This window comes from Diabrotica undecimpunctata, chromosome 2 (assembly GCF_040954645.1).
Source record: "Diabrotica undecimpunctata isolate CICGRU chromosome 2, icDiaUnde3, whole genome shotgun sequence".
Classification (NCBI taxonomy): Eukaryota; Metazoa; Arthropoda; class Insecta; order Coleoptera; family Chrysomelidae; genus Diabrotica; species Diabrotica undecimpunctata.
Genome location: NC_092804.1, coordinates 65,885,963 through 65,903,589, shown reverse-complemented (window position 1 = coordinate 65,903,589; position 17,627 = coordinate 65,885,963). Strand labels below are relative to the sequence as shown.

Here is a 17,627-nt window from a genome sequence, read left to right as displayed (position 1 = left end):
AATTTAAGATTGTCGGAAATCGATAAATACAAAAGGCTTTCAAGTTCACCATTTTCATTAACTTTGGCCGTTCTAGGTGATTTACGATGTATCCTTAAGTATAGGTGTATACCACATTCATAACCATCACCCAACAGCTCAGGGTCAGGAATGTTCCCCTGGCCGTAAGCGAATGGATATTCAGTATGCTCTCTAATAGAGCAATAAGAATAAATGTAGAAGACGTTTCTGTTAGAGGCATGATTACGAGGGGGTGTCCACAGGGAGGGGTGCTATCACCACTCCTCTGGAACATAGTTTTAGACACCCTGGTTGACCAACTCAGCAGCAACGGGTTCTACACAATAACCTATGCAGACGATATTGCTGTCCTGCAAAGTGGTAAGTTTGAGAACACACTATGTGAGAGAGTACAAGTTGCTCTCCGACTAATAGAGACATGGTGCAAGGAACACTCACTATCTATAAATCCTAAGAAGACAGAGATGATCCTCTTTACCAGAAAAAGAAGAATCACGGGCTTAATACCCCCAAGGGTTCTAAACTAGTCTAAACTTTTCTGACGAGAGGAAGTACCTTGGTATTACCCTTGACAGGAAGTTAACATGGAACTCACACTTAGATGGTAGAGCTAAAAGAATATATATTGCCTATGAGCAGTATCGACGAACAGTCGGACGAACCTGGGGCCTTTCGCCCAGGGTCTACACTGCTGTCATTAGGCCAATGCTAACTTACGAAGCTATTGCTTGGGCACCAAAAGTGCTACAGGCAACAGCGATTAACAAACTAAACCATATTCAGCGGATGGCTTGCATAAATATGACAGGTGCCATGAAAACAACACCAACTGCTGCAATAGAGTTGATCATTGGCATCACGCCTCTAGACATATATGTCAAAGAGGTGGCGCTGGTGATAATGATGCGACTGCGCTCAGCTGGGCAAACCTTGATATAGGAATGGGACAATTGAGAACTTGTTTCTGGCGGGGAAAGCTGGATGCGCTACCCCTGCTACAGGCAGGCTGCGACTCAATTAAACCAAAGTTTGTCTCTGACAAACCCTACACAATCCAAACCATTACTCCAGATCACTGAACCTAAGAATAAAGTGGGGTATGGGTAAAAATGCCAGCGTAGTTCAGACAGAACTGGCTGGTATCTCCATAGCCGCAAAGGAGATAACCCAAGAAGGTATAGTCGGGAAAACTATTATAATAATCTGCACAGATATCAGACGAGCGTTACTAACCTTGAATAGACCACGTGTTACATCAGGATTAGTAATGGAGTGTCACGAGTCACTAACTCAAGCGTCGGATGGTAATACCATCATCCTGAGGGAGGTTAAATGACACGATAGGAATAAAGGCAACCGCATTGGTGACCAATTGGCTAGGAAGGCCGCAGGCCTAAGACTCTTAGGACCTTAGGATCTTTTTGGTTGGTCAACTACAACTCTAGATTTAGAAACTCTGATTTAGACAACTAGTCAACTGATTTAGAAACTCTATAACATCTGTTAAAGCGTACCCGGGATCCGACATAAATTCGGACCACAATCCACTTATCGCCAAAATGAAACTTAGTTTAAAGAAAGTTCAAAGACCAAAAATTATGAAGTACGATATTAACCAACTGAAAAATAAAACAGTAAAGGAAAAGGTACAAAAACGCCTAAAAGAAAAAACGTGGGCTCGTACAGAAAAACCATGGGCCCGTACAGAAACAGATAACACAGATGTAGAACTAGAAAATTTGCACAAAGTAAGTCAAGAAATAACAGAAAAATACTTAAAACCTGAAAGAACAAATAAAAAGGAATGGATGACGGAGGAGATTCTATGTATGATGGAAGACAGAAGAAACGCTAAAGATAATAAGAATTACTACAACAACATAAATAACGAAATAAAAAGGGCTATTAAAATAGCAAAAGAAAATTGGTTTAGCTCGAAGTGTACAGAGATAGAGTCATTACAACAAAAACATGATTCATTTAACCTCCATAAAAAGATTAAAGAAGCGGCAGGCTTATATAAACACAAGAACACTGGATTCCTGACAGATAATCAGGGAAACATAGTACTGGAAATAGAGCATAAAAGAGATATTTGGATCAAATACGTGGAAAAAACTTTTGAAGATATACGAAGTAACACTGGTATTACAACAAACACCAATTGCGAATCTGGACCACCATTTACAGTCGAAGAAGTAAAATATGCCATTAAAAGCACCAAAGATGGTAAAGCAGTAGGCCCTGATAATTTTCACTCAGAATTCTTAAAACTTATGGACTATGATGGCATAAAATGGTTGACAAATATATTTAACAGTATATATGATACGGGCGTGGTTCCCCAAGAGTGGTTAGTGTCAACTTTTATAAATCTTCCAAAAAAACCCAATGCGAGAAAGTGCGAAGACTATAGAATTATAAGCCTTATGAGCCATTTACTTAAAACATTTCTAAAGGTCATCCACAAAAGAATATATACAAAATGTGAGGAACAACTAACAAGAACACAATTCGGATTTCGTGATGCTCTGGGAACACGGGAGGCCCTTTTTGCTGTACAGGTGCTATTTCAGAGATGCAGGGATGTGAATTGTGATATATACGTATGCTTTATAGATTACCAGAAGGCATTTGACAGAGTAAAACATGACAAATTAATGACTCTAATGCAAGAAATTGGAATTGACAACAAAGATCTTAGAATTATCAGAAACATTTACTACAATCAAACGGCCAAAATCAAAATAGAAGACCAGTTAACTGATAAAATTGCAATAGAACGTGGAGTACGACAGGGCTGTATTTTGTCTCCATTGTTGTTCAATATTTATTCTGAATGGGTATTTAAGGAAGCTTTAGACGGTTGTGCGAAAGGAATACTAATAAACGGTGAATGGTTGAATAACATTAGATATGCAGATGACACTATAGTTTTTGCCGATAATCTGAATGACTTACAGATATTAACAAATCGCATAACAGAAGTCAGCAACAGATACGGACTAGCTCTTAACATAAAGAAAACCAAATTTATGACAATTAGTAAAAAACCAATACTAAACGCTCAACTTACAATCAACCAACAGAATATCGAAAGAGTCGAGCAATATACATATCTAGGCACCAATTTAAATAGCCAATGGGACCACTCAACAGAAATTAAACAGCGAATAATAAAAGCAAAAGCAGCATTCGTTAGAATGAGAACTATTTTCAACAGTCGAGACATATCATTAAAAACAAAATGCCGTCTATTGAACTGCTACATATTCACAGTTCTGCTCTACGGAATGGAAGCATGGACACTGACTGTTGCATCTATGAATCGGCTCGAAGCTTTCGAAATGTGGTGTTATAGGCGCATCTTACGTATATCCTGGGTTGACAGAGTTACTAATGTGGAGGTCCTGCGTAGAATGGGGAAAGAATGTGAAATTCTCATGACCGTCAAAACTAAAAAGTTGGAATATCTAGGTCATGTAATGAGAAATCAAGAACGTTACGGCCTTCTCCAGCTGATTCTCCAAGGGAAAGTAAATGGTAAGAGAGGACCGGGAAGAAGACGCATTTCCTGGCTTCAAAATTTGCGAAAGTGGTATAACACGACTACCACTGAACTGTTCCGCGCTGCAATAAGCAAAGTGAAGATAGCCGTGATGATCGCCAACGTCCGGAACGGATAGGCACTTTAAGAAGAAGAAGAACTACAACAGTCGCGAAAATTGTCAAATGTCACTCCCATACGCAAACCGTAAAAAGATGGGAAGAAGGGCAAAGATGTAGACTTGCCAGGGTAACACTAAGTAACCTTGAAAAGTCAGCATCAAAGAAATACTTGGAAATGACCAGGAAAAACCTACGCTCGACAGTTTTGTTTTTTAACTGGTCATTGTTAACTAAGCAAACACCTCCACATACTGGGGCTAGTAGACACGCTTCTATGTAGGAAGTGTGAACGAGAAGACGAAACTGTAGAGCATGTCCTATGTGAATGTCCGGAGTTATCGTTAATACGAGAGTACGCGTTTGGCGAGTCCTGACCCACACCTGCCCAGATAAGGGAGATGAATCCTGGTGACTTGTCCACCTTCCTAAAAATGGCAGGATGGACAATGAGCTAAGGACGACAGCTCCCTGGGAGAATGTACAATGGGTCAATTGTGGAACTTAACTCGCTCTCCCTACTCTACAGATACAGATAGCTTTGGCCGCTCTAGGTGATTTACGGTGTATCCTTAAGTACAAGTGTATAGCTAATGCCCAATCAAGGAATATTTATACCTCGTCTGCTTGCCCAAAGACAAAATGAGAAATATATCCATTCTTATATCGGTGGTTAATGCACAACCTTTCAGTCTGTACGCGACTATTTAATTCAGAATGCGTTAGTCGCCTACGTACTGAATTGACCACCGATATACCAATGGATATGTTTCTTTGTGCCCTTAAAGAAAAGGGACAGAGAATGTGATAATATTAGATTTGTTTCTACTACAAGCCTTAAACATAACTCGCAGAAATAGTCCTTATTTATACTTTTCCTGAAAGATGTAAGTTTTTTTTCGAACAGATTGTAACGTAATGTAATAGCCCTAGAAACGAGAATATGTGTTATCACGTAACCTAGGTTTTGGTAGAAAAGTACTACTACAGTTAGTTATAGTACCTCTAGAAAGCCCGAATTATTTGCTAGTAGCTTCATGCAAGTCTGATAAAACTAAATGTATATATATATATATATATATATATATATATATATATATATATATATATATATATATTATTGTTTTGTTCGTAACTATAAACAATCCCCTTTTCTTCTAATCGATAATAAATTTTAGAAACAAGGTAAGTTGTCAGTATTGTGACAAAAATCATTACCGAACGCGCGATTTAAATTAAAAATCGACGGATTTTTTCAGCATTTTTTCCAAAACTTAACGAGATACATCATAATTATAAGTATTTTAACAGGATTTAGAGTGTTAATAGTATATAGATATACATATATTGCTAGTATTGACTTGTGAGATAATGTATAAATAATTGCATCTTATTTTTGTAAAAACCTTTACTAATTTATTTTTTTAACTTTTTGCAGCCAGTATATCTCAGGATAGATCTAAAGAAAAAAGCAGGTACAAACGTATGTTGTGAACACGCACCTTTCGCTTGCTTGCCTGATAAATGCAAATGTTGCCAAATGTACGCTTCAATTAAAATAACATTAGTAGACATGAGTGATTATAGCAAAACCAGCTTCCACAAACTCCCTGTTCTCGACACCAGACTTCTGCAGGAACCAATCACCAAAGACATGCTATCGCACGAACCCTATACTCCAGAGAGTGTAGATTCCCACTCACATTCTCCAATGCGCATAGAAGAAGAAAGAGAATCTGTGTCTCCTTTACAACTGAAATCAAGGTTGGAAAACATATTGCGTATGGAATCAAAATCACCGAAACACGTAATGAAGAGGTCAGCTTCAGATAATGTAGACGTAGATAAACATAAAAATTTTTTGTTTAGAACAAGAGCTATGTCGGAAATACCAAAAAATGTACATACACGTGTTAGACTGATATCTACACCTCGCGCAGAGTCATTGAATCGACTACAAAGTCATCACAGTTCTTCAGACGAAGACTGGTTCGAATTTGATGAAGAAACACATACGAAGTGCTTAGACGATTGTTTTGAAGACGTATCGAATAAAGATGAGACTATAGATGTTCCTATTATTGTAGAAAGTAAGCAAAAAAAGAAAAGATGGAGGTTTAGGAAACTTAGGACGCGCTCAAAAACTAGTTGTTGTGCTATAGTGTGATTTTTTATTTTTATTTTTTTTGTAGATCTGTTTTTTGTATTATTGAAATATTTTTGCAACCGCTGTAGAAAATTATAATGCTTGCAGTGTTGCACCAGTAGATTGAGGAAAGACAGTGGAATTTTGGGCAAATGCTATGCAGGGCATTCGCGTGAGTACACAAAACATTGTAACGTCAACTTGTGTTTACTCTAAGGAAAAATCTATAAGAATGGAACAGTTATGACGTTTCGCTTAGAAACACCAAATTTGACTGATGGTGTGCCATATATGCTTTTACCAAAGCAGCTTTTGGATTTTTGTATTACATTAATAATGTGATATATGTTATAGATCATAATAATAGTAAAATGGGCATTATTAATAAACATTATAATGGCATTTACTTAATTTAAATATATAAGGTGTTATCTTTTTAGTTTTATATGTAATTAGTCACTCCTACCCGTTGATAGAACTGCTTTTTCACAATTATTACCATTTTTTACGATTCGATCAAAATAGGAAAATGGAGTTACAGGTTTATTGTCTTCTTCAAATATTCGTAACTTCTTGATTGCTTTTGGTACTGATTTTACTTATTTTTTGTCTATCTATCACTACTATGTCACTATATCTCAGATTAAAGCGTTCCTAAGATGTTTCTTCTTATAACACTCTTAAAAATTTTATCAATATAAATAAAAGTAAAGTATGTGTAACCCTCAGGCTAAGGTCTGGTGTTAAGGTTTTCAGTCGGTCTGAAATATAAATAGATAGAAAGGTAAAGTAAATAAAATTGTTCTATTTTTCTCCGTATTGTCTTATTTGTATTTTTCAATTTTGGTTTCCAACTTCTATAGACCAATCAAGTTAAAAAAAAATAGGCATTTTTTCGTCACAACTGTATTATAGACGGCTTTGACAGTTGAAATGTGTAGTATAAGATATTACAAAAATACTCTCATCTCGAGATTTATCAATTTTTTACTGGATTTTTTTTTAAATAAACAATCAAAACGTTAAGCTTATTATTTTGCTCATAACATAAAAACTTGTTTATTTAGAGATTTGACGTCCAGAGACAACTTTTTCAGAAAAGATACACAAAATGAGATATGCTAAATTAAAATCCGTTAATAAACATAAAAGTTATTGCAAAATGAACAACAAAATCGCTGTTTTTGAGTATTGTTAATAACTTTTTTATTATGTCTTAAAATTCGTTTAACTTGACCTGAATTTGAGACACTTATCATGTTTGAAATGTGTGCAAAATGTGGGTCAGATCAGTTGAATAGTTTTGGCGAAATTTAATTTGTTTATAAGGTTTTTTGAAAAATGAGCTCATGTCTAAGGCTAGTCCAGATAATTTGACTGAATGGATCTCAATAATCCGGAGCTTATTTTTTTCGTTAAGACGTATACTACTAACCTATATAAAAAAAGTTTATTACAATGACTCCGTAGAAATTAGTTCAAATTAAATGGCAAAACAATATTCGGAAAGCTGGTTAAAAATTACAACCTGTAGAAAAAAAGAGGTCCTATTTTTTAAATCAGTGTTACGTAACGTAGTGTAACAAGATTATGGGCTGAAATTAACCAATCTTTTATGCGAAAAGTCAAAGTTTCTTAACAAAACTTTTAGCAAACAAAATTATTGAAATTGTTCTGAAGCTATTTTTTTGTGGCATTTTAAATTAATTACTATTTAAATGGGAATAAGCCACAATTAAAGGTTAAAATACGTTAATTGTCGTTTCAATTTCCACTTCGGAAATCGTTCTCAAAATACAAACATTAGTAAATTAAACAAATTTTGTTTTTTGTTACTGAAAAATTCTTCTAATAATTCAATTTTATCTGACTCATCTATATTGACAATTCAGACATACATTATACAGTTTAAAGTAGACGACTTTAAAATAATATTGCCAATATTGTTGAGTTGCGTTCCTGGGACGACTTTACTTATAAGATAGTTCATTCGATTACATGAAATCAACTTTAACTTGAGAATATCCGTCAGAAAAGATCATAACATGTAATACGTCTTTAAAAAGACAAATACAAGCCATGATGACAGTAAAATTCTCCTGTTAGTGATTCCATAGTAAATTATGAGGGAAAAACCAGGAAAAAACCTCATAATACTATCCCGAACTAATCCCGTACTAACACCAAATTCCGATTTTATATGATTTTATATAAGTCAGTAACATATAGAGAATACATCATTTATGTTTTTTAAATAACAAACATATAAAATCGGAATTTGGTGTTTATTGAAGGTAAACTAAATGCACGATCAAATACTTACCATGTCGGGATAGTATTATGAGGTTTTTTCCTGATTTTTCCCTCATAATTTACTATGGAATCACTAACAGGAGAATTTTACTGTCATCATGGCATGTATTTGTGCCGAATAATCCGTATAATCGAATGAACTATCTTATATAGTCGGTTCGCTATATTTACGCGGGTTTCGGATTAACAAAATTATGCTAATAACTCATTGATAACCAGTTGCAGTAAACGACTTCCCAGAAAATTAGGTAAAAATTGCATTAATGGTCATATTTTAAAATACATTAAAATATCATTAGGGTAGGTATAAATTTGTTACAATATTGCAGTTGAATTGATTCTTTGCCAGTGTTTTTTAAATAACAAACATATAAAATCGGAATTTGGTGTTTATTGAAGGTAAATTAAATGCACGATCAAATACTTACCATGTCGGGATAGTATTATGAGGTTTTTTCCTGATTTTTCCCTCATAATTTACTATGGAATCACTAACAGGAGAATTTTACTGTCATCATGGCATGTATTTGTGCCGAATAATCCGTATAATCGAATGAACTATCTTATATAGTCGGTTCGCTATATTTACGCGGGTTTCGGATTAACAAAATTATGCTAATAACTCATTGATAACCAGTTGCAGTAAACGACTTCCCAGAAAATTAGGTAAAAATTGCATTAATGGTCATATTTTAAAATACATTAAAATATCATTAGGGTAGGTATAAATTTGTTACAATATTGCAGTTGAATTGATTCTTTGCCAGTGTTGACATTGTATGTTTGGTGGAAATACTTAAAAATGCCTAGACGTGTGTTAGATGTAGATAGTCTAATTTGCAGTGTACATAAGTATTTTACGGATGAAAAAGAAAATGGCGGTCCTTTAAAATCGGTAATGTCTGTTCAACAACGCGTATGTGATGCTCTAGGAATTAGTGAAACCAAACTAAGAGGAGTATTACAAAATCGCAATAAAGAACGGCCGAAAGAAGATCACCGAAAAACTCGCCTATCATTGAAAACGAGACATATTCCAGATGGAAAAAAATTTGAAATTCGTGATACCATTTATCGAATGCGAGCCAACAAGGAACATGTGACCTTAAACATAATTCTATCGGAATTGAAAGATAGAAAATTTGACGAAATTGGCAGAACAAGTCTATGGCAAGTGATACATAATTTGGGTTTCAAATTTCAAAAGGAGGATAACAGAAAAGCCCTTTGTGAAAGAAGTTCTGTTGTGCATAAAAGAATTAACTTTCTAAGAAAATATTCTAAATTAAAAGAAAAAAGGGCAAATTTTATATATTTAGACGAAACATGGATATTTTCTAGGGGTGCAACCAAGAGAATATAGCAAGATGATAACGTAAAGTCTATCAAACATACTGATGGAGAAGGGAAGCGACACATAATTTTACATGCAGGAGGGAAATCGGGTTTTATAGAAGGTGCTGATTTAATATTTTAATCTAAATCAAAATCAAGTGACTATCACGATAATATGAACACAGAAATGTTTGTAAAATGGTTACATCAAAAACATCTCCCAGGTTTAAGTGAGCCCAGCGTAATTATTTTAGACAATGCACCTTACCATTCTGAAGTATTAAACAAAAGTCCAACGAATTCTTGGACTGTTAATAAAATTAAAGAATGGTTGACAAAGGAACATATACCATTTACACAACATATTTTAAAATCAGAATTATTACGCTTGGCAAATATCCACACAAAACCAAAAACCTTTGTTGTGGATCAGATTATTGAAAGTTACAGTCATCAAGTTTTACGTCTGCCACCGTATCATTGCCAGTTTAATCCCATCGAATATATATGGGGAATAGCAAAACAATATTATGACAACCATATTGGGCCTAACGGTTATAGCGACGACGCAGTTCGGGAAACTTGGCGAAAGCCACTTTCAATTGTAACTCCAGAAGTGTGGTGCAACTGTATATTCAAGTGCGAGAAACTAATAGAAGATTGGTGGACTCGTGAAAATAAAATAAACGAAATAAGTCCAATAATAATAACAATTAATGGTGATGACAGTGATGATGATGACGATTATGATATTTTTGATGATAATGACTGATTTTCATTTTTGTTGGCAAGTTAATTTTTTTTATTTTCCATTAGAAATTCTCTCCATGGAACAAATATACATAGACCATATTTTCTGTGTGAAGTGTAATATAAAATTATTATTAGGTTTATATTAGCCACATTAGACTCCATTAATGAAGTAATTCTCCTTATTATACTGTCAATTATATAAAAGATTTTCCATTATTATTTAATTAAAAAAAGTTATGGATTATTTTTCATTTCATTTGACCAGTTAATATTTCCCCAAAGAGAAGGTAATTAAAACTGGGTACTTACAATAAAATTTTTAATCCGAAATGCGCGTAAATATAGCGAACCGACTATAAGTAAAGTCGTCCCAGGAACGCAACTCAACAATATTGGCAATATCATTTTAAAGTCATCTACTTTAAAATGTATAATGTATGTCTGAATTGTCAATATAGATGAGTCAGATAAAATTGAATTATTAGAAGAATTTTTCACTAAGTAACAAAAAACAAAATTTGTTTAATTTACTAATTTTTTTTTAAAGGTTAAAATACGTTTATTGACGTTTCAATTTCCACTTCGGAAATCGTTCTCAAAATACAAACATTACTAATGTTTGTATTTTGAGAACGATTTCCGAAGTGGAAATTGAAACGTCAATAAACGTATTTTAACCTTTAAAACAAAAAAAAAATAATTTACTAATGTTTGTATTTTGAAAACGATTTCCGAAGTGGAAATTGAAACGTCAATAAACGTATTTTAACCTTTAATTGTGGCTTATTCCCATTTAAATAGTAATTAAAATTATTGAAATTGTTTAAACAGGAGTGTTGTAAACAAAGAGTACTTTGCGTTCCGACTAGAGTAAAATAAATGAGGATAACCGAAAGAAAGGCCAGCCGCTCTCTTCAAAAAATCCAACATAGTTTCAAAATATAGCGCACGAAAAAAATTAACACATCTTGTGTTCTGCTGGAGTAACTTTGCTCTTTATTTTTTTAAACTCAGGTACAACGTTACAACGAGTTGTTGCAGCTGATTATGAAGGGCAAAATCGAAGGAAAAGGGGGTCCTGGTAGACGACAAATATCCTGGCTGAAAAACATTCGCGACTGGACCGAGTTGGACACACAGACGCTTTTAAGAAAAGCGGCAGATAGAGACGAATTTGCAATGGTTATAGCCAGCCTTCCTTGTAGAGTCGGCACTAGGAGAAGAAGAAGTACAACGTTAAAATAATAACATTTTTCGTATTTTTATTGCAAAATTATCCAAAACAAAGCAGCTAATGACTACGGGATGTCCAAATTTTTCGTAAGTTTCTTAAGTCGACTTTTTATTGTTATTTTTAAACAATTTTCCATATATTCTTATTATATTTGAACAAATATATATATATATATATATATATATATATATATATATATATATATATATATATATATATATATATATATATATATTATAAGAAATTATAACTTTTTAAATATCTTATATGCATTTGATTTCGACAAAGTATACATAGCGGTCGCGGAATTCGGCGCGGCGTGAAGTCGACTTTTAAAAAACTATGGGTTACTATAAACTTATTGTTAAAAATTCATCGGGATCTGATAAAATGGAGTTTTAGGTTTAATTTGATGATTGCTTAACTTAAAAACATTAATTTTTCACTGAGTTATCGAGCCTTGAAAATGGCTATTTTCACGCCTTTTAAGAGCTTTTCCGCCGACCGTCCATTTATGATCAATTTTAACACCCTCAAAATCATTGAACAATGACCCCTATTAATGAATGATTTTCTATTATTAAACGATTTCATTATAGACAACACAACATACAGTGCTTGCATAAATTAATTAAACGCTCTGTGATTGGCAGTGATCTGTGGTGTAGGCAACCAAACATATACCTATGTATATTCCCACTAAAAAATTTAAAATGAAGTAGCCGCTGTTAGTACTATCTGTCATTTTATGTCATTATTTACTTTATTGTTTAAAATTCTGTGTATTTGCAAAATCAAAAGATGGATATTGATGAAGAGTTTAATTTAACTCCACCAGAAGTGGCAGAAACTTTAAGTTTATTGCCTGAAAAAAGCAGAGTGTTGTACGAAAAAACATACGCGGAATTTATTGCATGGTGTGACGAGAGAAAAATAATACGATATTAAGATTCTGTATTGTTGACATATTTTTCAAACATTGCCGAAAAAGGACTAATAGCAAGTTTGTGGCCCAAATATTCGATGCTAAAATCAACCTTAAGTTTAAAATCAAACATTGATATATCTAAATATAATAAGTTAATTATGTTTATCAAGAAAAAAGAACAGGTTATGTACCAAAGAAATCAAAAACGTTTGAAAAAGAACAAGTCCAGAAATTCATCTCTGATGCTCCTAACGACGTGTTTCTAATGATAAAGCTAAACCAGTAAATTAAGTTTATATATTTAATACTCGCATTTCATAATATTTCATTTTGTAGGTTGCATTGATTTTCGGAGTGGCTGGTGCGTTAAGATAGGACGAACTATTGAAATTAGAAACAAATAACGTTCAAGACTTAAGGTCAAAGTTTCTTGTCACAATAAAAGTATCAAAAACACACACAAGTAGAATATTTACCATAGTAGATAACGAAGCAAATACCATTTTTAATGCGATCAAAAACTATATTTCTTTAAGACCGGCACACACACCACATAAACGATTTTTCATTTTTTATAAAAATAACAAATGTTCCACACAGAAAGTTGGCATAAATACGTTTTCCAAAATTCCTTCCGTTATTGCTAAATTCTTAAAATTAGAGCACCCGCATCTCTACACTGGGCATTGTTTTAGACGTTCCTCCGCCTCAATACTGTGTGACAGTGGTGCAGACTTTTCAGCTATTAAAAGACTAGGTGGCTGGAAATCGACTGCTGTAGCATAAGGTTATATAGATAATTCTATGCAGAATAAACTTGAGACAGATAATTCTATGCAGAATAAACTTGAGACGGCTGAAAAACTCTTGGGACAAAACACCACTAAACCTTGTCAAAGTACTTCCTTCAGCACCACCGCTTCTTCTTCTCTCACAGAATTTACAGAGGTCCAAGAAGACTTAAATATAAATTTGTCAAAATGCTATACAGCAGATAATCATTTATCAATACCCTCCTTTAATTTCAGTAATTGTACTTTTTCGAATATTAATGTTTACAATAATGAAACTACCGCTAAGGAAAATTGAACTTTGAATAAAGTTAATGAAAGCTGAAAAAATTGTTGTTTATCATTAAGTAAATAAAAATTCTTTATTTACTTAAGTAAGTTTAATTTTTTTAAGTAAAAAAAGATATCTTTATTTCTGAAAAGTACGGTCGACGGAAAAGTTTTGTAACGAACTCGTGAATTAAAATGGCGATTAACAATCTCGAACATTAACGCGCTTGCTCATTGTTAATCGCCCTCATTAATACACTTGTTGGTTAAATAACTATTAATTGTTTATAACTCAAAAACGATGCATATTAAAGAAAAGTTACTATGAACATTTTTTGTCCAGAATGAATAAGTTAATCTAAAAATACCCTTGTTATGGTTAAAAAAAAATAATTTTACAATTTGTTTTAAAAACATTGCTTAAATCATTATTGACTATAATTTTCTTTTCGTAACATTCACTTATTATAAGAGGACTATTTCAAGTAAATTTGTACAAAAATATGAAATGAGAATATTTTTAATAGCCAGTGCGCCATTACCACCCGGACTATAATAAATATGTAAGGCGAATCCAATTGATGAATTTAATACTGTTTACAATCTCGCAATATTGTTTATAATATTAAATTCATCATCAACAATTTAATATTATTTATAAATAATATTTATTTAATATAATTATATTTTAAATAAAAAAAAATACAATAAAAAGCGACTTAAGAAAAGGTTTGTACATCTCGTAGTTATTAGCTGCTTTGTTTTGGATAATTTTGCAATGAAAATACGATAAATGTTATTATTTTAACGTTGTACCCTAGTTTAAAAAAAGTAAGAGCAAATTTAGTCCAGTAGAACCCCAGGTTTGTAATTTTTTTCCGAGCGTTCTAGTTTGAAACCGAGTTAGATTTTTTGAATAGCGAGGCTGGCTCTTCATTCGGCTACCTCCACTCTTTTTATTCTAGTCAGAACGCAAAGTACTTTTTGTTTACAACACTCCTGTTTAATAATTTTCAATAATTTTGTTTGCTAAAAGTGTTGTTAAAAACCGACTTTTCTTATAAAAGAATAATTAATTTCATCCCTTAATGTTGTTAATTAACGTAACAGTGATTTAAAAATAAGACTATCTTGGTCCTAATGGCCATAGGACTTTTTTATTTTTTAAAAAAGTCGTATTTCTTAACCAGCTTTCCAAGTATTTTATTGCCATTTCATTTTAACTAAATTATAAGGAGTTATTGTATAAGCGTAATAAGTGCTATTTATTATTAAATCATTATGTGTGTATATAAATGTAATTCTTTTAAACATTTTTTTTCATAGGTTATTAGCATATGTCTTAACGAATAAAATAAGCCCCGGATTATTGACATCCATTTACTCAAATTATTTGGACCAGCCTTAGACATTAGCTCATTTTTCAAAAAATCTTATAAACAAATTAAATTTCACCATCTTTTATAATCCATCTTGGCATCTCTATGTCCATCTTTTGCACATAATTCAAACACGATGGTACCCTCAAGACCAGGTACATATAAAAAAAATTAATCAATAATAAAAAAATGATTACCAATATTTAAAAACAGCGATTTTGTTGTTCATTTTACAATAAATTTTTTGTTTATTAACCGATTTTAATATCTCTTTAGCATATCTCATTTTGTGTATCTTTTTTTTTCTGAAAAAGTTTTATGTTGACGTCAAATTCCTAAACAGACAAGTTTTTAAGTTATGAATAAAATAATGAATTTAGCGTATGATTGTTTATTTAAAAACAGTTGCACTAAAAAATTGATAAATTCCTAGATGAGATTGTCCTTTTTGTAATATCTCACACTACACGTTTTAACTGTCAAACCCGTCTATATAGTTGTGGCGAATAAAAAGCTATCTTAATTGGCCTGCTAATATTATTTTCGTAATATATTTTTACGATTTTTTTTATATTCCTAATAAAGGTATTCTAATAATCTATTAGTTATCTTCTTCTTCTTTTAGTATTCTGTCCGATTAATAACTTTGTTAACGGCAACTAGGAACAGATTAGCGGATGTCTCTTGATACCATTCTCGAAGATTTCGGAGCCAGGAAGTTCTTCTCCGGCCTGGGCCTTCTTGGCGATCTTGCCCTGTATTATGAGGTGTAGAAGGTTATATCTCTCTCGATGTCTCATTACATGGCCGAAATATTGCAACTTTCTAATTTTTATTGTTTTTGTTATTTCTGTGCTCTTTTTTATTCGGTGTGAAACTATTTTATTTGTTATTCTATCAACCCAACTTATCCGCAATATTCCTCGGTAAATCTACATCTCAAAGGGCTTAAGTTTTATCATTAGTGTTGCTGTAAGAGTCCAGCTCTTCATGCCATACAGCAATGTTGAGAATATGTAGCAGCGTGTTGATCTGAAAATTAGTCATGGAATCATGTAAAGTGTTGATATATTTCGTTTTTGTCCCCAACCGCGGCACACATTATCAAAGACGGTGCTGCTACGATCGTAACTGTTTTCTGCTCATTGATGATGTCTCGTAACGCTTCTTTTTCTTAATCATAATAATTGCATGTCGGCGAGATGTGTCATTCTGGTAGCATTTGAATTCGAAACTGTGCTTTTCAGTTGTTTTGAATTGAAAATTCTATGATTTGCTTCAAGGTCTAGTTGCCGCTTATCATGATCTACCTTTTGTAGAAGGTTTTGGGTAGGTTTTGGAATTTTCGGTCTGGTGGAGATTTCCTATTTCATTGCAATGAAACCCTCTTCTGTGCGATTGAAGTTGATTGTGTGTTTTTAGAATTCTATGGTCCGTAGATAGTACCGTGATGTTATATTAAGCAGCGGCGTTTCTTGGAATAAAATTAGGTCTTTTATTCATGATATTTTAATAATTCAGTATATTTTTCAACTAGTGGTTGTAAAATGGTTTCATATATCCTTATTTTTTAACTGGAAACATGTTTTATCGAACATTTGATTGCTCGTTTGTATTTATTTCGTAGATTTATTCCCCAATGTTGAAAATATTCTGAAAACGTTTTTCCCCTTCACACAACTTTATTAGTTATTACAAGTTCTTTTATAGTATCATCTTTGTCATTATATGTAAAATGTAAAAGATAACCTTGGAATCATATGTTAATCTAATATTAGTTAACATTTTAAAAATGTTAAAGAACCTAATATAAAAATAAATTTTGAAAACACGTTTTTAAGTTACCTAAAAAATAGATAATACTGCTAGATGAAGATGTTATAAAAGTTGAATAATGACCAATCTTGTTGATTCGTAAAAGAAAGGCGATAAACCAATTTTCTAAGTGACTTGTAAGTGTACTACGTTTGTTTAAAGGAAACTGTAGAAAAGAGATTTTTTGAGTTTTTAATCATTTATGTGCTAGAGGCGCATATGCGCAATTAAAATTGTTTGCTCTGGAGACAAGAAATTTTAATTCATTTGATTTATTCCTGAGATGTAGTTATTCTATTCCGCGACTTCTACGGGTTTGATTTTTTTTAAGTGAATACTTATCGCTCAGTGTGATGTTTTGCACAGGCCCGAAATAATATTTAGTGTGACGCGAAATTCGAGACGCTTGCAGTATACAGTAATATACATACCTATACACTTATAAAAATAAAATGACGTATAACAAACGTCACATATCATCCAACCATGAGCAGAATAGCCAATTTTATGTAACAGTATTTCTAGGTTTTCATAGCTCTCTTTCATATGTACAGAATGGCCAACAAGTATAGATGCACAAGAGTTACAATTGTGTAATAAAAGAGCTTTTAAACTAGCTTTGGATAAATCAATAAACAGTCTCCACTGTTCGTTTGTGTATTTACCACCGAACTCGTCCGTTAGACCTGAAATGTCTGAACAGTATACTAAATCACCTTCTTATTCAAAAAATTTTTGAAAACTGCTGCTCTCTCTTCATATACACATATATGCTGGTTCCAACTGCCCACGAGTTCTTTTCTTTTAGTCTAGAACCAAACAATCCAGCTTTTTCTTTTGTTAACCCAAGACCCTAACCAAGTCATTAAGCTTGATCTGCGTAAACAGTTTAGGCTCTACATTTTCTGTAGTATATTGGAACTCTTCGTCATCTTGATCATCAAGCTCTGACTGTACATCAGGAAACACTTCAGTT

At 32.9% G+C, this 17,627-nt stretch overlaps 1 protein-coding gene across 4 annotated transcripts in view; it reads left to right on the top strand.

The window, feature by feature from the left end:
* The window catches only part of 5PtaseI (inositol polyphosphate-5-phosphatase A), a 130,959-nt gene that overhangs the window by 109,352 nt on the left and 3,980 nt on the right, over positions 1–17,627 (top strand). For 2 of the 4 annotated variants that reach the window (XM_072523046.1, XM_072523048.1), the window contains exon 8: positions 5,126–5,162. In XM_072523046.1, coding sequence (XP_072379147.1) covers positions 5,126–5,144 — 19 coding nt within the window. In that variant the 3' untranslated portion in view covers positions 5,145–5,162. Of the gene's footprint in view, positions 1–5,125; positions 7,557–17,627 lie in introns of those variants that run through there. The other 2 variants (XM_072523047.1, XM_072523045.1) reach the window with 2 other exon arrangements.